The 26,143-nt window shown below is 42.7% G+C and overlaps 1 protein-coding gene across 1 annotated transcript in view; it reads right to left on the bottom strand.

The window, feature by feature from the left end:
* Nucleotides 1–26,143, bottom strand: part of TSPAN17 (tetraspanin 17) — a 64,597-nt gene that overhangs the window by 12,507 nt on the left and 25,947 nt on the right. Inside the window, exons 2-4 of the mRNA XM_075856632.1 lie at nucleotides 6,339–6,389; nucleotides 3,256–3,402; nucleotides 722–892 (exon numbers count right to left, since the gene is read on the bottom strand). Coding sequence (XP_075712747.1) covers nucleotides 722–892; nucleotides 3,256–3,402; nucleotides 6,339–6,389 — 369 coding nt within the window. The remainder of the gene's footprint in view (nucleotides 1–721; nucleotides 893–3,255; nucleotides 3,403–6,338; nucleotides 6,390–26,143) is intronic.

Genomic DNA, 26,143 nt, shown 5'->3' on the forward strand with positions numbered 1-26,143 from the left:
GAGTGTGCTGTCGGCCGCCTGCAATTTCAGGCCGCGGTCCCAAACAAGGTATGGGAGAACAGCCCGTAAAACACAAAAAGACGGACATGCGCCATAATCCCGGCACAGTTGTATGGCACGGACACTCATCCATAGCGATACAGAAAGGTGTCTGCGGCCAATGGAACTCAATGGGCCCGTAATTGCGGTCTGCAGTTACGGTCGATTTTACGGTGGTGTGCACACGAACATATATTTAATCCGTAATTACGGACCCATTAATTTCTATTGGTCACGGACACCTTTCAGTATTTTTACGAATGGGTGTCCGTGCTGAAAAAAAAACTATAGAGCCTGTCCTATTCTTGTCCGTAATTACAGCATGGACTCTCCCATAGAAGCCTATGGGCACTTCCGTAAATACTGACGGCTACAGATGTGCATCCATAAACAGTTCGTATTTACGGAAGAGTTGCTATGCAACATCATTTACAGCTTCCCTTTTATTTTTTACGGATCCGTATATAAGGACGCAATGCAGACCGTATTTACGGACACCCTTCCGTATAAACGAAAAAGTAACGGATGACTACAAATCCGTATTTACAGATAGCTGAAAGCACGGTCGTGTGCATGTGGTCTAAGACCGTAATCTCCAGTATATAAGGGACCATGAACAGTACTGTACTATGTGGACGGCAACAAATGGGAATATGAAATATTACATTACAACCAGACTTACGTATTCCTGAGCAAAATCAATGAGGTTCTGCAGATCTATATCATCTCGATATGCCTTAACATTGTTATTAATGAAGAAGTTAAGTTGATCTTTGATCCAGTCCTTAAATACGAAAGCCAAGATCCCTGCTGTCAGCTCAAGGAAAAAGATCAGCCCAAGGAAGACCGAGAACTGCAATAAAGGAACAAAGACAAATCATAAGACACTTCTAAGACCTGGGACCAGATTGCATTTCTCACTGCCCAGCTACCTTAAGGATAGGAACACACTGGGTGGATACGCTGCATAAAACTACACAGCTTATCCGTCCAGGATACCGCAGGGAATTCCGTACGAAAAACCGCGCCAATCTTATACTCATCATGGTCGTAGTTCTGGCGACACGTCCCCCATTTCTGAGAGTAGCCCGACCTCCAGGAATGACCATGTGACTGCTGAAGCCTTTGATGAAACATCATCCCAGGAGGACGGGGCTGCGCTCAGAATAGGGGATCGCGCTGCAAGGACAACGGCAGGGGGTAAGTATAAACTTTTTTTATTAATATGGAATAAAATAAAAAAACACTTTTTTGTCAGTTGCGTTTTTTTTGGGAATATTGGAATATTTTGAAAAACTATTATAGGCTCAGAGTGTGCACAATAAGCTTCTTACTACAGCCGTCTACAGTCTCCATGCCTCCTGTATACAGTACTGCCGCCAGTCTACATGCCTCCTGTATGCAGTACTGCCGCCAGTCTACAGTCTCCATGCCTCCTGTATGCAGTACTGCCGCCAGTCTACAGTCTCCATGCCTCCTGTATGCAGTACTGCCGCCAGTCTACAGTCCCCATGCCTCCTGTATGCAGTACTGCCGCCAGTCTACAGTCTCCATGCCTCCTGTATGCAGTACTGCCGCCAGTCTACAGTCTCCATGCCTCCTGTATGCAGTACTGCCGCCAGTCTAGTCAACATGCCTCCTGTACGCAGTACTGCCGCCAGTCTACAGTCTCCATGCCTCCTGTATGCAGTACTGCCGCCAGTCTACAGTCTCCATGCCTCCTGTATGCAGTACTGCCGCCAGTCTACAGTCTCCATGCCTCCTGTATGCAGTACTGCCGCCAGTCTACAGTCTCCATGCCTCCTGTATGCAGTACTGCCGCCAGTCTACAGTCTCCATGCCTCCTGTATGCAGTACTGCCGCCAGTCTACAGTCTCCATGCCTCCTGTATGCAGTACTGCCGCCAGTCTACAGTCTCCATGCCTCCTGTATGCAGTACTGCCGCCAGTCTAGTCTCCATGCCTCCTGTATGCAGTACTGCCGCCAGTCTACATGCATCCTGTATGCAGTACTGCCGCCAGTCTACATGCCTCCTGTATGCAGTACTGCCGCCAGTCTACATGCCTCCTGTATGCAGTACTGCCGCCAGTCTACAGTCTCTATGCCTCCTGTATGCAGTACTGCCGCCAGTCTACAGTCTCCATGCCTCCTGTATGCAGTACTGCCGCCAGTGCTGTAGAATGTCATGTGAACCTACAGCGCTAACAGTCATCCAGGAGACGGGAGCCATGGAGACGAGCGGGACGCGCTCTCCCCTACTGCAGTTACGAGCCCCCGGCAGCACGGACTATACAAAGTCCATGATGTAGTTAGAAGCAAAAATTGCGAACACCAGTTATTTCGAAAAAAAATATTATGCACATTCCTGTATTATAATAGTTTTTCTAAATGTCAGTATGATTGGAGGTGCGCTTTAAATAAAACATACTACGTTATAAGTTTAATTTCTCAATATCCAAGATGAACAAAAAGGAAACTATAACTGGAGACCCTAAAAGTCTTCAGCAAGTTCAGGGGAAGAGGGTTGATCTACAGCTGCAAAAATAGTAACCATCTATTTAATAAAAGGGCAGAGAGGAAATGAGTCAATGAATGGGCAATGGGTGTGGCAGACATAGCAACAGAGCCATAACAGAATTGTATCTTAGTAAACAATCATTTAAAGCCATTGGTATGAGAAACAATGTTATGTATTAACCTGTAAGCTGTTGATATTTAACTCCACGTCTACTGAGTCACATTCGGATGATAAAAAAAAATAAAAATTATCTCCTGAGATAAGAAGGTGAAAGTTGGACCTGAAATAATGACACTTTTTTTTAGTTAGAAAAAAAAAAAGGGGGGGGGGGGGAGGGTTCAGGACCTCTTTCTCACGATCGGTGGGGGTCCCAGCGATTAGAAATAACCTATCCTGTGGGTAGCTGATCATTTCTTATTCTAATACAACCCATTCAATCATTCACTTCATAAAAACACTGCTGACTGATTCATGTTATATGCAAACAACTGATCCTTTTATTTTTGGAAGGAAGTACAAAGTAAAATATTATTCAAGCAAGTTAAATAAATGTGCCTATTCATGCAGATCAAAGGCCTTTAAAGGTACATTTAGTACAAAAGTCCAAATTCTAGTCCCTTACGGAGAAAGAAAAAATCTGAATACATTTGTGAATGTAAATGCATGCAGCAACAATAGTTTTCCCTTAAATTACATACAAATTTTAGAAGAGTGGTGTTCTCCCGTAGTGCTCCAATGCAGCCAGCGAAGCCCAGCACAAACATAACAGCCCCGGTGACCATGAAGAGCCAGACAGGGTCAAAGCCGCCCAGGTCCGTGATGGATGTGATGTTGGAAAGGACACCCTGTGGATAATACAACAGTATCATGAGACAGTTCACCTATACTACATACAATCAAACATTAAATAAGCCAATAAGTAGTAAAAAAAAAATACCATTGATAAAGCTCGAAATCTACCTACCAAATCTCTCTTGCTCTTAAAGTTTATGTTCACCTTTGAACACCATTTTACACAAAAAAAAATAGAAACCTTGTAAAAACATTGCATTACTTAGGCCTCATGCACACGACCGTAAGGGATTTTGCGGTCTGCAAATACGGATCCGACATTTACGAATACACATCCATAGCCATCCTTAATTGCGGAAGCGCCCGTAGACTTCTATGGGCGAGTCAACGCCACAATTGCGGACAAGTAGACACGTTGTATGTTTTGCGGATCATTTCAACGACCCGGACACACATCCACAAATATATGGAAAGGTGTCCATGGTCAATAATAATCAATGGGTATGCAATTTTATCTGTAATTACGGATGAAAACTACGGTCGCGTGCATGGGGCCTTATCTCGTACTGATCCGGAGTTACAGCCTGTTCAGGGCAGCATTCAAATTTCTGCCGTTTGCTATTGGAATCCCTTGACACCTTGTTGACAAACATTAAAAAGGTCCTCCTACACTTTAGATGGCTGACAGCTATTCAGCTCATGGGGATAGGGGGATTAGCCGCTGCAAGACACCTCTGGCAGCGGCTTATCTCATTTGGAAACAAAGCATCAGGCATTTTGAAATCAAACTTACCAGAGTCGGAAGACCCCCATAAACATCAGATTCTCTCACCTTCCATCTAACGTTAATGGGCACTTTATTAGAAGGGGTAGTCTCAAAAATCGATCATTACCGTATCTCCTATCCACAGGATAATTGTCTGATCGCCGGGAATCCCACCATTTAATGCCCACGGGACTAGCTGAAACAGCCAAGCGCTGTACTCGGCTGTTTCAGTCATTCCCATAGACCTTGAATGGAGCTGCTCGACCACCGCTTCATCCAATGTCCTCCTCACTGCGGTCGAGTAGTGAGGAGGAACATGGGAGTTCAGGAATCCTGTTCTAGATTTTAAGACAATACATTTCTATACATATACAGCTCAAGTTGTGCCCCAATAAAAAGAAAACGGAAAAATAATTCATCTGGGCAAAATCTGGTCACCAGATTTACCTACATGGTGACAATAAAAATTAACAAGCTTTTGCTTCCTGTCCTCCATTCATTCGGCAGCCAGGTGCCACCACCCAGTGCCGAATGCATGAGCCCAGGGATGTCGTATTTGTCCTTGCCAGTATTTCACTATATTACATAGAGAAGACTGTGTTCCCTGCTCACGTCATGTACCATTTTGCTAGATCTACTGGATATCGGGTTTAAGAAACACTGTTCAAAGTATAAAGCATTGCTATAAAGATTTACTAAGGAATAGCTAAAGCAGCAATTTCATCATACAATATTATCGACGTAGCAAAATGGGAACGTTCAGATTATACAGGAGCAGAACAGACCGCCATTGCCCTGCACACCGGTCAATGGACTACAGGCTGATGACCCAAATTATGTTCATTCAGGGCTAGACAGGCACCTAACATCTTGCCATAATGATACATAGATCTGCAAGGATCATTTGTCCATCATCTTCATATATTTAAACGGTTCCCGTTCCTTACTTTCTATGCCAATGAGTCTAGAAAGGAAGGGGATGGAAGGCAGGAAGTCCGCTATAGGATTCACATGTATTTATTTTGCCAGCATTAGTGACTTTACATTCTCAGGGAACACGCTACATGTTTATAGCGGACAATATCCTGGAATTGTAATCCAGTTTGATTGCATTGCAGACCAGTGTTTTTCTAACCTCAATCCCCATCAGCAACCCATAATGAATCTGTAATAAAGTTAAACCCTTCAGTCTAGTCGCACATCTTTAATGCATCTTGCACAGTTTAAGTACTGTCAAAACTGAAGCAATAAATCCCACAGAACAGCATGTACACCGCACGCTGCTAATGTGAAGAGCTGGATGGAGGATCAATGACCGGATCTACCACTTGCAGCCGACGTTCTATAAAACAATACGAGGATGTCAGTAATTGCAGATAATGAAACCCATTTATTAATCAGAAAATCCACAAAACACGTAGGAGGGATATTAAAACAAACAATAAAACTGAGGTTATAGGGGCGAGGACATAGGTGTTGAGGGATCTGGAGTCCGACTCATAGGGGTATGAAGTGAATCCATGTAATGGCGCAAATCCAGGTGCTAGAATGAGGCCTTGTGTCAATGACTGGAATGCTATCAGCTTGAATTCCTTTGTCAGAGACATTCTTAATGAAAACCTGATTGATCCATAGTGCTCTGGACCTCAGACTGGGCCGAAGGTTCACCTTCCAACAAGACAATGACCCTAAGAAGACAGTCAAGACAACACAGGAGTGGCTTAGGGACAACTCTGTGAATGTCCTTGAGTGGCCCATCCTGGTTTCCACGGTCCGTGCATGGCCCAGGAGCCTGGACCGTAGATAGAACGGGCATGTCTTATTACGGCCGTGTTCTGCAGTCCAGGCTCATAGAAAATAATGGACGCGGCCATGTACACAGCCCGCGATTTGCGGGCGGCTCGCGGGTGTCACACGAAAATCACGGCCGTGCACATGGCTACAGTCTTGTGCATGAGGCCTTAGAATTGTTAGGAATAGTTATAGATTGTTCCTTTGGGATTGAATAAAGTTTATTGAAGAGAAAACAAAGCTGTACTCATGCTCTGTATTATGCAAGGGTTTCCAATAAACCAACCCTGATAAATCCTTTATTATAACTTGCATCAGAAGTGATCTATGCACAGAGCTAGATAAGCAGCTGGAAAGTAAACCAGAAACAGTTAGGTCGAAGTGCGAATCTATGAAACGGACAAGAACTTAACAGCAGAAAGTAGAATTTACCTTTTCTGCCCATGCCCACAAGCCAATAGCCAGGAAAGCGGCTCCCAACAACTGTAAGGGAACGATGAGAAATAGAAGATTAGTCACAAGGTATTAATGGACAACAAGTTACAGAGAAATAAATGTGTGTCAAAGTAATATATATATATATATATATATATATATATATATATACACACACATATATACACACACACACACACCAAAATTTGATCAGCACATTCGAACAAAATTCAACAAAACTTGTATACAGGTGCAAGGAAGCCCAAGACTGCAAAACAATACAATACTCAAAAATGGCGACAGCAATCTGCGATCACTAATGCCACCTAAACACTATAAATAAATAAATATGCATCACTGCTGAATCTACTTATAATAGTGAAGATCTTAGCGCACATTTTGATCAAATTGTGTGAGCCCACCTGCCATGACAAGGTGACCTCTATAAAAAGGTGGGTACCTACACTGCTCATACCCTCCAAAACTGGGACCCCCAAACAGCAATGCATATTTATTTATAGAGTTTAGGTGGCATTAGTGTTCGCAGAGTGCTGCCGCCATTTTTGATAGATATATAATATATATACACACACACACTTTTTATTTAGAACTTGAATACAGTCTCACAAATAAAAATCATACCTTCACATAAAGCCACAGGTTCCAAAAAGCACTTGAAAAGGTTAGTGCCTGCTCATTCTGAGAATAATGAATAGCATGGTAAAAGCCGACCTTTAGTGAACAAAAGGCCATAGTTCTCACACAGAACATTATTCAGCAAGGCACAAAGAATTTACTCCCACAACACTATCACATTCTCAGGATCTTTTTTTTACAGTTGTCCAAAGAAAACAGAGGAGCACTGAAAACATTCTTAGTATCTTATCAGTGTGGTACAGAAGTGGTTAATCAAGGGTTTAGGGCAAACAGCAGTTTTACATGCAGAGAGAGAAAAAAAAAAAAAGTGCGGACATTTGCTGAAAAAACGCAGCTCGGTTTTCAGCCGACTCTGCTACATGTAACTCATACTGTAAACTGTTCTTATGGGTTTATAAACCAAGGGTAGTTGGTATTTTATAAAAAGCTTTCCTATAAGACATCGGATTAACGACGACAATTTCTCTGCACCAGTCCCATCAGACCAGGTTCATGCAGGGACACTAAATGTAGTTCAGAAAGGCATCAGGGATCACAATGACAAAAAAATTAAAGTTAAAAAATAGAACTATAATGCCGTAACATTGTATAAGATCAGGTGCTGGGACAAGGTACCTGGTAGCCTCGTGTTACTAGTCAGCGTATAGCACATTCTGTACAGTGACTGGGGAGGAATAATGATGGGTTGAGGTGTCCGTTATACATAAAATACTGTACCAGACAAATACCCTGTGTCAACACCGCTTTATTTCACTGGAACAAAAATTCTTCCAGCATCGGATGACCAATAAATGCACAGACAAAAATGGTTACGGTAAATCAGAGCGTATGCCGTAATTGTGCTATTTTTTCCGTCAAATGTGATGGAATCTGCACTGGAGACTCCAACACCGATGTGAACATAGTCTGACGAGAAAGGAGAAGTCTCAGTAAACGAAAAGGACACAAACTAAAGCCTCTCTCATGTAACCATTTCAGGCTGGCGAGAGGGATTGTAGTGTTCTGGGAGTGACATATGTAGTTGCATTATTAGAAACCTTGTAAAGAATCGGTTGACCTTTGAACACGGCTTTGTAAAGTAATACTCAAATTTTAGCCAGTACTATAGTACAGAGCTGTATTCACAATTCTGCATGCTAAAGAGCTGAAATCTGCCAGCATTTCTTGGCGTTTAATATCTACACAGTTTGCTCTGGTGATTTGCATACTGGGAAGTGTCGTGTTTACACTGGATGTAATCTGACCTAGGAAATAAAACTTTTCCCACTGTGTTATGGGGGCTCAGCTAAGCGGTTAGGGGTGTCCCGGTCAACGAGCTTCTTGTCCACTACCCAAACAGTCCAATGCAAGATAATACCATGTATTAGGAAAGTTACCCAACTTTGTTTCCATTATATCTATGACACGTCGGACTGAAAGCCACCACACATTTCTGTGGCAGAAGTCCAAGGCTGAGCCTTGGATTTTTGATACAGATTCGCATGAGGATTAGCTCCATTATAGTGGCACAGAAATTCTGTGCAGAAATTTTCCGCTGCATATGAACTGCGGTAACCTCATTCACATTGATTGTCATCAGATTTGATTGTCATCAGATTTGACGCGGACTCTGAATAAAAATCAGTGTCAAATCCAACATACGTATAGAAACTGTAAGGCCTCATGCACACAACTAAGGGCCTGTTCACATCAGTGTTGCCCTTCCATTGAGGGGTTCCGTCTGTGGTTTTTGTGGAGTTAACCGCTCAACAGAAAGGCAAAACAGAAACCTTGATCTCAATGGTGACGGAAACGTTGCTAAAGGCTTCCGTTTGTCACCGTTGTGACAGGGTTCCGTTGACTGCGCTATTGATTCCGTCAAAACAAGGAACAAACAATTGAGCTCAATGGTGATGCAAACGGAACTAAGGTTTCCGTTTGCCTTTCCGTTGAGGGGTCAGCCCGATGGAAACCTCAGACAGAACCCCTCGAAAGGAAGGGCAACGCTGATGTGAATACAGCCTAAGGTATAGTGCACACTTCAGTCTTTTTCTTCAGGGTGTTAGCCGTTTTTCTGACGGCTAGCACCCTGACCCATTCATTTCAATGGGGCCATGCACACTTCCGTTTTTTTTTGACGGTCCCATTGCTCCGTTCTGACAAAAGTAGAGCATGTCCTACTTTTGTCCGAGATTCTGTGACTGTGAGGCCCATGCAAGTCAATGGGGCCGTCAAAAAAACTGAAGGCACACGGAAGGCATCCGTGTGCCGTCCTTGTGTGACGGAGCCGTTGCCTAGCAACGGCCGGGTGGGCAGAAGTACATTACAGATATATTACACTAATCGGCAGTCACTTGTCTCTATCCATCACTGATAGAGAGAAGAGGCTGCTGATAAAAATAAAAAGCAGTTCATACGTACCCCGGTCGTTGTCTTGGTGACGAGTCCCTCTTCTTCCTCCAGTCCGACCTTCCTGTATGACGCGGCAGTCCATGTGGCCACTGCAGCCTATGATTGGCTGCAGAGGCGGTCACGTGGGATGAAGAGTCATCCCTTGAGGCCGGCCTTCTGACGTCATCCAGACTTGCGTGACCGCCACTACAGCCTGTGATTGGCTGCAGCGGTGACATGGGATGAAACCTCATCCCAGGAGGCCGGACAGGAAGAAAATGCAAGGCGTACTGGGTAAGTATTATCTGATTTTTTTATTTTGTATTTCATAAATTGTATTTTGCGAGCGCCGAGCATGGTCATTCTTCAGCGCTAGTCACTGTCCAGGGTGCTGAAAGAGTTACCGCCGATCAGTGCAGCCCATTAACTCTTTCAGCACCCTGTACAGAGACTAGCGCTGAACAACCCTGCTCGTTCAACACCCTGGACAGTACCATGCTCGGCGCTCTGAAAAAAGGAAACACGGAGTACACACGGAAATCACACGGCCGCTAAAACAGGTTCACGGACCCGTCAAAAATGGCCGTGAAAACGGTGATGGAAGTGTGCACGAGGCGTAAGGGTTTTTATTTTCCGCAAATAAGGATCAGACGGCTATGGATACACATCCGCAGCCGTCCGCAATTGTGGAAGCGCCAGTAGACTTTTATGGGCGAGTCAGTGTCGCAATTGCAGACAAGAATAGGACATGTTCTATAATTTGCAGATCATTTCTACGGGACAAATTCACTGTATTTCAAAGATATATTCAATTGTGCTCCCACAACATAACAATTTAAAAGGATTCACTGGTGTAATATATGAGTAAAATATAACATTTATTTATAACTCTCTAAAAACAGGGGTACAATCACCACTGTGAAAAAGCCCCACCGTGTGTATAAAAACGTATTAAATAATAAACACTGAGTTCTAATTCAATTGTGAACCTCCTATAGCTCAGTGTTCAACAAGAATATCAATACGGAATCAGCATTTGAAAAATGGGCATAACAATAGTCTTGACCCTAATTCACACTAGAGTCCGTGAAAACCGCACCGGAAGCTCCTAGTGTTGAGGTATACAACCAATGCTAGTGTTCCCAATGCTAAAAAATTCCTATTCACAACCGACCCAGGTTAAATTTTCATAGTAGTGGTGTTTCTAATGTAAATATTTTAATAGAGTATATAAAAAATTAAAAAAGGAAAAAAAACAAAAAACACACCACATGGAAAACGCACAAGGTGTTACCCATATAGGACTTCCTCTCCACAAAAGAAACCACAGTCAAATAATTGCATGTACCTATATGAGCAGCTGATCTATAGCTCTGCGGACAGGACAAACCTAGCTTTTTAGAAGGCACGCTGCTTCGATTTCTAATATATCTGAATAATAGGGTGTAAAGCACTCACAATCTAATCTCCCAATTACAGGTGCTGTATGTGCATACAATGTAGGGACACTTGCCATATCAGTATACTTATATAAACATCCTATTTCCTGGTATCTATCAGGGAACTTCTGGTGTGATTTATTTACCGACACTCAAGTTCTTACGTGACATTTGCTGCAAGTGTGTTACGTTTGAACATCCGCAATATTACTTTGTGCCAATGTATTACGGCTGAGCATTTCATCAGATCAAGGTCTTTTCTCAGAGGAGTCTACCATTTCCGCACTACAGACCTGCAAAAAACTGCATACACAAACAACAGATAAGAAGTGGACATAATTGCAATAGAAAAACATAGCCGCTTCTGTGAGGGAGGGTCGTAAAAGTAATAACACGCGTGCTACATTGTACGGAGAGCCTGCATCCTTATAAATACTGGTCGAAAAACAGTGCAGAGAGGACTGGTGGGTGCGTGAAGGCAAAAGGGTGTTACAGGAGATGGAGGAGGGGTGGAAGCAGACAAGCTATATAGACTTTCACACAAGGGATCGTGGGAAAAGATTTCCCACGGCGATTGAGTTGGTTGCCATAGAAACAAATGTCCTCCCATGCCGTCCAGACAGTAACCACGGCGACCCCTTATACCTCCAGCAAAAAGGTGGTTGTAGCCCATGACTTGTATGCTACACCTAGAAGAACAAGGGAATAGCTCCAGATTATGACCAGCAGGACATCACTTTTATGGACATGGCTTCATGTTGAGCTCTTCCGGTGGACAATGGTATCCCGATTTTGCCAAGTTCTACCAGTAAAATTGGGCGGCCATTTACCACTGTTTGTCAGCATGGTTTCGGCTGCATGCGGACGGCACTATGTGGGATGGTACTTGAAAAGGTATTTTCCAAGAAAGTGAATACAAGTGGCCATGGCATGCTTAAAACTTGGATAAGAACCGTCTAGGTCCTCCAACAACACAGAATGGGCCTATTCCCTTAGTGTACCCTATTCTCCAGGATTATACAAACAGGTTAGGGCCTGTTCACATCAGCGTAGACTTTCCTTTCAATAGACTGCACTATTGATTCAGTCAAAGAAAACGGAAACCTTTCACAACGGTGACAAACGGAAACCATTGAGATCAATGGTGATGCAAACGGAAGCTGTGGTTTCCATTTGTCTTTCCATTGAGGGGGTCCCCCGATTGAGAGCTCAGAAGGAACCCCTCAATGGAAAGACAACGCTGAGTTGAACACACCCAAACATGGAGCCTCATACGGCAGCCATTCTTACAGGCTTTCAGGATATAGTAATAATACATTTTCTATCGCAGAGTACAGAGTAAGGCCAGTTTTGGATGGCCGTAAGAGCTTCACTTTACCCTCTAACACCTGGACCCTCCACAATGCCACTTAACTCTACATACCCCATAGGGTTCTATGGTGATACAAGCTTGGTTTAGTAGATCCACAGAGGGTTGAGGGATATACAGTATCACAAAAAGAAAAACCTTTTTGACAAATCCGTGTGAGAGGGGAAAAAAAAATAAAAAAAAATAAAAAGGAGGGGGGTGATATGTCTTGACTAAAGCCGGCTATACGCATTAGATAATAGCCGTATGGGGGCCTTCCAACTTTCCCCCAGCGAAGGCAGGAAAAGAGAATCTTTTGTTCCCACAGGAGATAAGCGATAGATCTGTGACTTTCTGTTGCACAACTTAAAGAGACTCTGTCACCACATTATAAGTGCCCTGTCTCCTATATAAGGAGATGGGCACTGTAATGTAGGTGACAGTAATGCTTTTTATTTAGAAAAACAATCTATTTTAAACCACTTTATGAGCTATGTTTTTGCTTTATGCTAATGAGTATCTTAATGCCCAAGTGGGCGTGTTTTTACTTTAGACCAAGTGGGCGTTGTACAGAGCAGTGTATGACGCTGACCAATCAGCGTCATGCACTTCTCTCCATTCATTTACACTGCACTAGCGATATAGCTAGAACACTATGTGCAGCCACATACACAGACATTACTGCAGTGTCCTGATAATGAATATACATCACTATCAGCCTGGACGTGATGATTATTCAGAAATCGGTTTTCTAAATAAAAAGCATTACTGTCACCTACATTATAGCGCCGATCTTCTTATATAGGAGATAGGGCACTTATAATGTGGTGATAGAGCCTCTTTAAGCAATTTTAAAAAAGAAATACAATTTAAAAAAAATACAATCCCTGACATGCCGCAAATGGGACGTATTCGCACGAGACTTACATTGAACTCTATGCTGGAAAAAGTCGCAAGCGATTTGCAATCTGCATCCACATAGAGATTTTTTGCAACTATTGTGGTCGCATCAATTAACATGACCACATTTGCAAGCATTAAGGGTATGTTCACACGTAGTCAACAAAAACGTCTGAAAATCCAGAGCTGTTTTCAAGGGAAAACAGACCCTGCTTTTCAGACGTTTTTTTACCAACTCGCTTTTTTCGCTGCGTTTTTCGCGCCGTTTTCGCAGCGTTTTTTACGTCCGTTTTTGGAGCTGTTTTCATTGGAGTCTATGAGAAAACAGCTCCAAAAACGTCCAAAGAAGTGTCCTGCACTTCTTTTGACGAGGCTGTATTTTTACGCGTCGTCGTTTGACAGCTGTCAAACGCCGATGCGTAAATAACAGGTCGTCTGCACAGTACGTCGGCAAACCCATTCAAATGAATGGGCAGATGTTTGCCGACGTATTGGAGCCGTATTTTCAGACGTAAAACGAGGCATAATACGCCTCGTATACGTCTGAAATTTGGCCGTGTGAACATACCCTAATTGTGATGTGCGAATGTGACATTGCAATCCTTGTGTCACACAACTTAGCTTTACATATGTCCGCTATTGACTAAGGCTAAACTTCGACTTATCGCTCATTAAAAAGACACTCTAAAATCTCTCCAGAAAATGCATTGAGTAGCTGGATAACCTCTTCAAAAACTGGTCAAGTGAGCCGCTACCAATTTATTTTATTTTTTTGGTAATTGCTACATGCTGGGATTTATATAAAAATTGTAGCTACTTTTATTCTCTATAGAGTAATAAAAAAAAAACTAAAAAAAAAACCTAGATTTTGCAACCCCTATCTGCTATTGCAGCAGATCGGCGCTGCAATGTAGATTACAGGAACGTTTTTATTTTTAAAAACCGAGCATTTTTGGCCAAGTTATGACCATTTTTGTATTTATGCAAATGAGGCTTTCTAAAGTACAACTGGGCGTGTTTACAGTAAAAGTACAACTGGGCGTGTATTATGTGTTACATCTGGGCGTGTTTACTACTTTTACTAGCTGGTCGTTAGGAATGGGAGTGTATGATGCTGACGAATCAGCATCATCCACTTCTGTTCGTTAACACCCAGCTTCTGGCAGTGCACAGACACAGCGTGTTCTCGAGAGATCACGCTGTGACGTCACTCACTTCCTGCCCCAGGTCCTGCATCGTGTCGGCCACATCGGCACCAGAGGCTACAGTTGATTCTGCAGCAGCATCAGCAGGTAAGTAGCTACATCGACTTACCTGCAAACGCCGATGCTGCTGCAGAATCAACTGTAGCCTCTGGTGCCGATGTGGCCGACACGATGCAGGACCTGGGGCAGGAAGTGAGTGACGACACAGCGTGATCTCTCGAGAACACGCTGTGTCTGCACTGCCAGAAGCTGGGCGTTCTGAAGAGAAGTGGATGATACTTCTCGTCAGAACGCCCAGCTAGTAAAAGAAGTAAACACGCCCCGATGTACGCACATAATACACGCCCAGTTGGACTTTAGCAAGCCTCATTTGCATAAATCCAAAAATGGTCATAACTTGGCCAAAAATGCACGTTTTTTAAAAACAAACACGTTACTGTAATCTACATTGCAGCGCCGATCTGCTGCAATAGGAGATAGGGGTTGCAAAATCTGGTGACAGAGCCTCTTTAAGGTTGGGTTCACTTATTTCGTTTTTTGCTAAATTGCCGTAAAATTGTGATTGAGGAAAAAAATGGAAATTTACCTCAAAGTGTGAACACAGCCTAACAGTTCTGTAGGAGTCCCATAGAGAGCAGACTGGCCAACAATTGTAATAAGGCAGCATAGATGTGGTCCTGCAGCCACCAGCAGAAGAATACAGGTGCTGTTTACCGCAGCCTGTGTTCTATAAATGGATTGAACAGAAGTTGTGCAGGGCTGTAAGAGAAGGCACTGGGGGGAGATTAATCAAAATTGGTACAGAGTAGAAAGTGGAGGCCCATGGCAACATCTCAGGTTGCTGCTTTTATTTTCTAAATGGCCCCTGAAAAGTAAAAAGAAGAATCTGATTGGTTGCCATGAGTAAGTACGCTATTCTTTCTTTGCACTAGTTATGATAAATCTCTCGTTTCTTATTAAGAAATCATATAATACTTGTACGTCACATCCATAGAGTGGTTATAAGTTTTTTTCATGAAGACAATCCCTTTTCAAAGGAGTCGATGCAGCAGTCAGTAGGTCCAAATTCTCTAATCTGCGGTTATCCTGGGGGCCGAGTCTGGTCACACTTGTAATGTAGCATTTCTTGGTGGCCATTCAAAAGAACAGTAGTCCATGCAGTACATAGACGGCCTACATTCACCATCAGCTCGCCATTCTGGCTCATAGGGTACTGAGTGTCCATATACCACACTAGGACAGAGACAGGGACTGTCTTTGAGACAACCCCCTTAATATGGACTTGTGCAAGTAAACACCTGCACCCCTGTGAACACGGTCCCAAAGATCAGCACTTAAGGGCTGATTTATAACAGAAATAAAAGTATATTATGAAGTTAGAAAACCATTTGCTCTGTTAGGGAAGAGTCTTTTATATAGAATCTATGCAAACTGCCAGTAGTAAATCGTGTCCAGTCATGTTATCTAAACCACACAGTAAAGATAAGAAAACATCAGTGACTAGTAGTAGTCAAATACTGGAAGAGATCCCTTAAAAAAGAGCAAACATTCCATAGATCACCTCTAAATCATACACAACATATACAGTCCAGATAGCAGACAGCATGGTGCTTGGTCTCAAAGGTCCTGGTCACTGTACTCTCGGGAATTACTTCTTGATTTAAAAAAAAAAAACAAAAAAAAACACATTTCTACTTTCTGCAGGGTTGACTCGCCAATAATAGAAAATAGCATTGTTTTTACTGTACTAATAATGCTTCCATACGTTACACAACACATAATGCAGGTATACAGGTGCCCACATCAAACCAGAATAGTCTTCAAAAGCCCTTCCCAAGGCTAAATATCCAAGGAAAGAACATGAATGAGCCGAGGACACAGACTGGGTGTTGTAGATTAAATGACAGACTATAATACACAACACAGGAGAATTTGGGAAACCATAAACTTATTTTACCAATAGAATAATGCCGGACTTACAAAACACTCCTGAGAATAACTTTCCAATTGACAGCAACAGACTTGATATGTTGTTCGGGTGCAGGTACTCACATGGGATGCTCTCTGCTTCCAAAAAATGGCTAAAGTAGTAGTTGAGAAAACAGCATCATTTTTCAATGCATTCCTTCCATTGAGCCCATCATCGTCATCGTACAAAAATAGAAGCAATGTTTCGATCCGCTAAAGTGGTAGCGTCTGAGCTCGAAAAAGACCCTACCACTGTTTTAGGCCAACTGTTGCTTCTATTTTTTTGTACGATGATGATCATGGGAACGATAAAAGAAATTCATTGAAAAATTATGCTGTTTTCTCAATTACTTCTTTACAAAATACTCCTGAGATTTAGGATTGTGGTTGGATTCGATAGAGAATGTCGAGTCTAGATATTAGCAATAAAGCCCGTTGTAGGAAAAAATGCAATTGGCTCTAGAAAAGTCTGCCCCCTAATATGCCACCACACTCCCGTAGTCGCCGCCTGCTGGGTAGGCCACCGCCGCCTGCTGCCGGGTAGGCCACCGCCGCCTGCTGCCGGGAAGGCCGCCGCCGCCTGCTGCCGGGAAGGCCGCCGCCGCCGCCTGCTGCCGGGAAGGCCGCCGCCGCCGGCTGCCGGGAAGGCCGCCGCCTGCCGGGAAGGCCGCCGCCGCCTGCCGGCAAAACATACAAAAACTATACAAATTTGGTATCTTTGCAATTGCAACAACCCACTGAATAAAGTTTTTGTGTTATTTATACTACAAGGTAAACGGCGTAAATTTAGGATGCAAAAAAGTGTGGCGAAATTGCTGGTAATCAATAAATTCTACGTACCCAAAAATGGTGCTATTAAAAATTACAACTTGTCCCGCAGAAAACAAGACCTTATACAGCTATATCGACGCAAAAATAAAAAGGTTATAGCTCTTTGAATGAGACTATGTAAAAAAAAAATGGCTTGGTCATTAAGGTCTAAAATAGGCTGGTCATTAAGCGGTTAAAAAAGGCTTAGATAATTTCCTAGAACGAAAAAAACAACAACAGCCCCTTTGTCAATGTGTAGACATTTTTCCCATTCCTTGGTTGAACTTGATGGACGCGTCTTTTTTTCAACCGTACTAACTATGGAACATCAAATTGCTGTGTAGATATTAAAAGCGTTGCCAAACACCTGCATGCCTTTCCGTTTCCGAAACGTTCAACCCAGGCCATGCGCTTAGTCTAAAGATCAAATGCACAACAGGAATCACACCAATTGTTACTGCAGACAAGGTCATTCATTGCCGTAGTATATACCTACGCCATTTCTTTATCACCCTGGTGTTATTACAAAATAAAACAGGATGTCCAGTCTGGCAGCAGAATTCTAGGCAAATTGGCTACCCGACTCCTGGAATTTGTCCAGCCCTGATATAGTGTTCGCGTTACAGTTTTTTGTTACCATTATTACATGGATTTACCCCTTTAATTTTTTTTATGGCATATCATTAGTATATGCCAAAACATTATGATCGGTGGGGGTCTGACTTCTGGGACCCCTGTCGATCACAAGGTCAAAAGGACCAGGTTCCCTTTGGTTTATTCCCAGCGCACCAGCGTTTCCATACAACTCGTGTGCAGAGAACATCACTGTGCAAGCAAAACCTATACCAGCGCTGCTACTCTTTAATTCTGAGGACCACGGGGGTGCCCGCAGTCCTGATGTCAGAAAATGGAGATGTAGAAAGGACTGGATGCCAGGAGAGCATCTGTAAAGAGTCAGCATGAGAAGGACGTCTTTAATTCTTCTTATAATCTGGGAAATGTAATAAACTAACACAATGCAGGTCAAGGTTTGTTACATATGATCGGTCTGCATTTTAAGCCCCCTCATATATGAATTTGCCATCTCTCAGGTTTAGAGACCGGAAGGGCATCTGCTCATAGCCGTTCCCAACACTTGTTCCAGGCAGGGAGGCCTCAGGAAACACATTCCACTGAATCTATCCGACAGCAGATAGTACAGGTGTTCCCAAAAGAAAAGACACGGCCCTCCAGGAGTGATGATTAGTGTGAAACAGATCCCATGGCCTGCGGCAGTTATTTCACTATACGGTTATGGAACACGAGGGTTTCTACAAAGATAGTTGTCATATCTAAAAATCAGGCTTTTTTTCCTCCTTTTCCTTTTAAGTTTTCAACAATGGTAAGTGATTAAATGGCCGCATTTTATTTATTTTTGTAACATAGTAAGGCATCATGCCCACTTCAGTTTTCTTTGTCAGGGTGCTATCCGTTGTTTTAACTGATAGCACCCGGACACATTCATTTCAAAGGGGCCGTGCACACTTCCGTTGTTTTAACAGATCCGTGCGGCCGTTCCGTCAAAAATATGACAGGTCCTACTCCTGTCCGTTTTTGACGGAACAGTCTCGGCCTTTTCATTGCTTTGGTCCGTTAAACAATGGACTGCACACGGAAGTCAGCAGTGTGCTGCCCGTGTTTCACGGAACTGTCATTAGCGCCCGTACAACGGCCGACGGACGTGTACATGCAGCCTAAGGGTATGTTCACACGACAGCGTCCGTAACGGCTGAAATTACGGGGCTGTTTCCAGGAGAAAACAGCCCCGTCATTTCAGCCGAAATGGCACGTGCAGGCGCTTGAACGCCACGTCCATTACAGACGTAATTGGCGCTGCTTTTCATTGGAGTCAATGAATAACGGCTCCAATTACGCCCCAAGAAGTGACAGGTTACTTCTTTGACGCGGGCGTCTATTTACGCGCCGTCTTTTGACAGCGGCGCGTAAATATACGCCTCGTGTGAACAGACAAACGTCAGCCAATTGCTTTCAATGGGCAGATGTTTGTCAACGCTTTCAAGCCGCAATTTCGGACGTAATTCGGGGCAAAAACGCCCGAATTACGTCCGTAATTAGTGTGTGTGTGTGTGTGTGTGAACATACCCTAAGGGTTTGACAAATGTTTAACTTCTGTAACTTTTTTAAAAGTAATATTATATTATATTATTATTAAGATTTATTTATATAGCGACAGAAAATTCTGCAGTGCTTTACAATTGGTTAAATAATAAATAATCTAGACAAACAAACAAAAAAAAAAAAAAAAAAAGAGAAGAAGAAGAAGAGGACCCCGTCTAGGGCCGAGGCTCAAACTGCATTTTTTCCATAGACCACAGCAAAATGGTACGCTTTTGCTACGGTTCATGTAAAAAAACAACAAAAAAACGCATTTTGACCGCGACATGTGAACCCAGACTAAGAATTTACCAATGTAAATGGAATGACAGGAGTGACAATAGTAACAAGGTGCTAATTTTGACCAGGAGGCCAGCCTCGTGTTGGCAAGGGGAAAATAAAGAAAGCAACTGGTGCGTGAAAAACACAGACAGCACACAGATGTCGTCCTTGTGCTGTCCGTGTTTTTCACTCACCCATTTAAGTCAATGAGCGACGTGGTCCACAAAAATGGACCAAAATCAGACATGGTGAGTTTCATGCAACGGACACATGCACACGCTGCGTGAAAAATCACGCATGTGTGAATAGTCCGTAGTTATTTCAACGGACAGCACACTGACGGAATTTACGTTTTGTCTCAATCAGGCCTAAGTGTGCTCCATATCACATGTATACAAAATAAATTCAACACCTCTGCACATAATCTAGTACAGCGAACAGAGAAACCACGTCCAGATCAGTAACTTAATCTTAAGGAACGTTTATAGGAATTATTGCTCAATGCTAGCTTCATTGGAGGGGTAACGGAATATCCTAAGGGAATATGCATTGTTTTAGAACACCGAAATGCACTGAATTTTCTTGGGGCAAAAACGTACACCGTAACGAATATCTCCAAACCCTTCACAATCTGCATATTTACATTAAAGTGGATCTGTCATCCTACCATACTCATGTTTAAGGGCAGCATAATATGTAGACTGGTTCACTGCACGGTTAGCCCAAACGGCAGAAAAAAATAAATATTGTACAGTTTGGCTAATAGACCCTAACACTGAATACAGTAATGGGGCCACTGTATTCATGAGGGGAGCGCTCCCTCCTCTCTGAGCATTGATTGATGGCTGCCATGTATACAGCCATATACAGGACATCGTGTCAGTCACGGGAGGGGGGGTGGGGCAGCGCACCTGTACCCATCATCTAAAAGGAAACTAGATAGTTAGTTTCCTGGTCTCAAACCAAACTAGATCAGATTGCCAAAAAAGGCTATTGAAATCCAATACAGTGTCCAATACAGTAATGAGCTAGCGGTCCATAGCTGGTAGATAATTAGATATCTTTATATAGAGGAATGAAGGAACAACACCTATCATATAATCCCTACTACACAAAAGGGAATTATTAATGCCAAAAGAAAAAAAAAAAAATGCACGAGTGTATGCTTTAATGAAAAAGGTGTTCGGCTTTGTTCACACCTGCGTCGGGACTCCATTCACGAATCCCGTCAGAGCTTTGCGTCAGGGGAATCCGTGAACAGAATCCAAATTGAAACAAACGGAAACCATAAGTAAGAGTCGAAGTCAATTGCAAAAGGAGTTGATAAAGGACAAAGGACAGTTAGTATCTTAATCAACTTTGAGAATAATTTAACTTTTTTTTTTTTTTTTTTAGTCTTTGCTTATATTAAGAAATCAGAACTAGATTAAGTTGGTCACCACAGAAGAGAAATACTAATTATCTACCAGCTATGGATCGCTAGCTCATTACTGTTTTGGACACTGAAAAGCTGTGTACATAATCATAGACTTCAATAGCCTTTTTTGGCAATCTGATCTAGTTTGGTTTGAGACCAGGCAATCACCACTGTAGCTGCCTTTAGGAGAAGAATCCACAGTGGGCTCTATCTACAGTGGGTACTGTGGCACTACAGGGTTTACTGAGGGTTGGGAAAAAAAAAAAAAAAACCTGACAAATTAATTCGATAAGTTTTTTTGGGGGGTTTTTAACGGCCATGATAAACGGATGGCAAACGGCCATTAAAACCAGACAGACGGACCGGAAATGGATGAAAATTTGGAGACACACACAGCGAATTAGTTATTAATGGCCATTTTTGTGTGAATATAGCCTAAATGACTGATGCCAGGAAACCCGTTCACATCTACCGTGGTCAGGCTGGGAAATCCGTCTGACACAGGGACCGTTTTCCACGGTCCAATTACGGTCGTGTGAATCGGGCCTTAATGTCATTTATGTAACACCCCATGGTGGGGCCGGTACTGCACAGGGTCCTGCTCACACTTCAGACACTATAATCTCTCCCCAGAGTGCCCGCTCTGCGCTACCTGCCTGGCCCTGCTGAAATTTAGAATTCTCTCTTGTGTTCTCTCTTCTGCAATGTCGGAGACCGGCTGAGGTGGTGACGGGCATTGAGGGATGTTCGTGCACGCAGTGCATAATTGATTATAGATTGTTAACCTGTTCTATGCTGGGGCACAGGTGAACAGAAGTTAGAATCAATTCGATATACATTTTTCCAATTTTATTTTCGATAAAATAGTATTTGCAGTTTAAAAGTTGTGAAGCTACGTACAATTATTATAGTAATATGTTAAAAAGTTATTTATACAAAGAAATATAAATAACTAAATATAAAGAAATATATTACATTTTCTTCTGGTATTTTTTTCAGTTTAAGGCCTTATTCACACAAACGTGTTTAACGCCCGTGATCCGCGCGTGAGAATCACGCACGTCGCACGGACCTATGTTAGTCAATGGGGCCGTTCAGACAGTCCGTGATTTTCACGCAGCGTATGTCCGCTGCGTAAAACTCACGACATGTCTTATACTTGGCCGTTTTTCGCGCATCGCGCACCCATTGAATTCGATGGGTGCGTGAAAATCGCGCACGGCACACGAAAGCACTTCCGTGTGACGTGCGTGATCGCGCAACAGTAGATAAAGAAAGGAAGGAAAAAATAAAAGCACTTCCTTCATTTCTTTTTCTAAACATCAAAACCGCGTGTCATAAGGATGGCATATGCGTGAAAATCACGCAGCCACACACCATTCACTGATGACACATGGAACTAAAACGGGCGCAAAACGCTGCATTTTTTGCGCGCGCAAAACGCACACGTTCGTGTGAATAATGCCTAACCGTAATAATAAAAAATAAAAAAATAAAAGAGATTGAGCTATTAATTCGGTAAAATCAGACAACCCGCCGGAACCCATTATAGCCAATGGGTTTCATCGGACGCCGGTTGTCTAAATCTTTCAACGCAAACAGCGCTTCTGGCATTGTGAACAGGCCCTTGGGACAGGTTTACACCTGCGTTGATTTTTATGTTCTTCTCCGTAAGAGGTGCAAAACAGTGAAGATCCTTGAAGCGGTGTTTCCGTTGTACCACTGACACCACCAGCTGACAGAACACATTGCCTTCAATTGGGGTGTCCTAGGTTTTGCCGAAAAGAATATTGCATCGTGCTGCGCTATTGTTTCCGGTAATTTCGGTTGGATCTAACAAAGCCTATAACACAGATGTGAACAGGCCCTAAACCGCGTTAAATATTTACAATGTCATGGTGGGATGTAAATAAGTATAACAAAAGTAAAAGTTAATAAATAAGTGCATTAAAAGGGGTTTTCCCCAGAATCTGTGGGGGTCCGACCGCTGGCACCCCCACTATCACGAGAACAGGCTTACTTTGCCGTTCCGGACAGCCCCAAAGGAATGGAGTGGTAGTGGGCATGCTTGGCCACACCTCCATTTATTCATTTCTATGGGGCTGCCAAAGATAGTGTTCGGCAGCCCCATAGAAACGAATGGAGCGGTGGCCAAACATGTGCATTACCGCTTCATTACTATGGCACTCAGGAATGTCAGGGTAAGCCTGTTCCCATGATCGTGGGGGTCCCAGCGGTCAGACCTTGACCGATCAGATATTTTTCACCTATCCACATGATAGGTAATAAATAAGAAATGAAACCCCTTTTAACTATACAATACAGTACTACCACCTCCTCGTGTTATAATGTATCCGGTTCCAAAGAACCTTATAACGAGAGAGAGCGTGTTTACAGAAGCTTTAGCTGGAATGAACATTTAATTATACAGGAAAAGTTGTAATATTCCTCCCCAACACCAAAGACACAAATTTATCTTCATGTGATATTCTTCCTGATTAAACCGGGGTTAAAGTACACGAGGAGGACTCATCTCTTTTTACGGTTTAGTGATGAGGTCCTCACCACCCTCTCAATAGCATAGTCTCACTACTGTGCTCGAATAAGGTTATAGTCGGACAGATTGTGTGAGCCAAGTATAGTGGCTCTGCCCCAGGGTGTACAGTTTTTACAGTTGAATGAATTACATAGTAAATTAATCATACAAAGTAAACCATACAAGCTTGGTTCATAAAGCACATTTCACATACAGATGAATGACTTGAAGATGCCATAGATTTATGTTGGTAGTTTGTTCTGATCATGGAAGATCTTTCTATTAACCTGTAACTTCAGGTTGCCCTGGAAGAAGAGGGTATAGGCGAGGAGAAACAATAGGGATCAACCGAACAATTCAATCACGCTTATTACTTGTTCCCCTAGAAAAAGTTTTTTTTCTGTATAAAATGGTGTAGTAGACTACGCTGTTCTACTCAGATAGCTTCCCATTAGCCAGGGGAACGCGACAGGGGTGCCCTTTGTCATCTTTGTTGTTTGCCCTGGCAGTGGAGTCCTTGGCATGTATTGTTTGGCAACACTCCGCTATTAAAGAGGATCTGTCACTAGTTTAATAATTCCCTCTCTCCTAACTAATCTAATAGGCGCTAAGATGCTGATAACTGGTGTATTTTTACAAAAAAATTATTTGCAAAGTTATGTGTATTTTTCTAAATATGCTAATTTGGCTAAACTTGCCAAATGGGAGGGGACATTCTTTTCACTCTGGGCAGTGTAACGTTTTCTGTATGACGCTGTCCAATTGTCATACAGTTCTCTGCTTCCCAGCCCAGCAACACCTTGTGATCATATATAGTATACAGCTACCATTCCCAACTGTTTCAGCTGGTGATACCTCTGATTGTTTCAGAGATAGAACTGCGATCATGGGGTCATATGAAAGATTAGAATCATCGTTCATATGATGCTGTTCTAGGTGTTCCACAGCCTGAGATATGGCTGTTTGAAGTGATCCACCTTCCCTCCAACTTGAGACTCTCACAAGGTGTGAAGCAGCTTCATCCTGATAGGACAGCGTCAGAGGTTGTGATGTAGCTCCACCTCAGGAGAATCGCTGGTGTTGAAACCCACTTGTCTAGTATAGGCTCATTTGCATATTTAGAAAAAAAAGCTCATAACTTAAAATAATAAACGTTTTGGGACACAATTTTCACTAGAATTATCAATGTGACAGCGCCTATTAGATTAGCTAGGAGATAGGGCATTACTAAACTAGTGACAGAGCCTTTTTATAGGATTTTGTTAGTGATTTTGAGGAGCGGAGTGAGTGAGATAAATTATATAGGGATTTGGAAAACTAGCAAGCTCAAAGACTTCGTTTGGTTGGATATTCAACCCTTATTAATCTGAATGAAGAAGTGCATGGAGACCTGGCCCAAGTTAACCCCTTTTGGCCCTTAAACGGGCAAACTTGATAAAAATTAGGCTTCTGCCTCAAGTGTCATATATAATCCATAATGCCCCGATTTGGATACCTAAATATTGGTTTCGCAGAACGCATAACATCTGCAGAGATTTGGTGTGGAAGGGAGGGGTCACTCTGATTAGTCTGGTTAAAGAGGCTCTGTCACCACATTATAAGTGCCCTATCTTCTACATAATGTGAACGGTGCTGTAATGTAGATTACAGCAGTGTTTTTTATTTAGAAAAACGATAATTTGACGGAGATATGACCTATTTTAGCTTTATGCTAATGACTTTCTTAATGCCCAACTAGGCGTGTTTTTACTTTTTGACCAAGTGGGTGGTGGAGAGTAGTGTATGACGCTGACCAATCAGCGTCATACACTTCTCTCCATTCATTTACACAGCACATAGTGTTCTTACTAGATCACTATGTGCAGCCACATACACACACATTAACGTTACTAAAAAGTGTCCTGACAGTGAATAGATATCACTACCAGCCAGGACGCGATGTCCATTCAGAATCCTGACACTTCGCTAACGTTTGTCTGTGATTTACAGCACATCAAGATCACGCTGAACTGTCATTTACAGCGTAATCTCGCGAGATTACGCTTGAGGTGCTGTAAATCACACACAGACGTTAGCAAAGTGTCAGGATTCTGAATAGACATGTTCTGGTTGGTAGTGATGTCTATTAACTCTCAGGACACTTCAGTAACGTTAATGTGTGTGTATGTGACTGCACATCATAATCTAGTAAGATCACTATGTGCTGTGTAAATGAATGGAGAGAAGTGTATGATGCTGATTGGTCAGCGTCATACACGTCTCTCCAAAACGCCCACTTGGTCAAAAAGTAAAACACGCCCAGTTGGACATTAAGAAACTCATTAGCATAAAGCTAAAATAGGTCATAACACCGTCAAAAATGATTGTTTCTAAATAAAAAAACACTGCTGTAATCTACATTACACACTACTACACTACATTACAATACACACTACATTACGATCATATTATGTAGAAGATAGGGCATTTATAATGTGGTGACGGAGCCTCATTAAGTTACAGCTTCCTAAAGAAGAGGGAGGTTTTGCCCTTCCTAATGCTTGGGTCGATTATTTAGCTGCCCAACTTCAGCACTTGAGTAGGTAGAGGCGATAGGACTATGTAGGATGCCAGCGGTAAAATTGTGAGGTTTTTTCACTAGTAACAATTCGTTGACTGAGGCATTGGTAGCATGTCAGCTGAAGGGAGCAGCGGGGTGTTCGACCAACTCTCCTCC

Source organism: Rhinoderma darwinii, chromosome 3 (genome assembly GCF_050947455.1).
Source record: "Rhinoderma darwinii isolate aRhiDar2 chromosome 3, aRhiDar2.hap1, whole genome shotgun sequence".
Classification (NCBI taxonomy): Eukaryota; Metazoa; Chordata; class Amphibia; order Anura; family Rhinodermatidae; genus Rhinoderma; species Rhinoderma darwinii.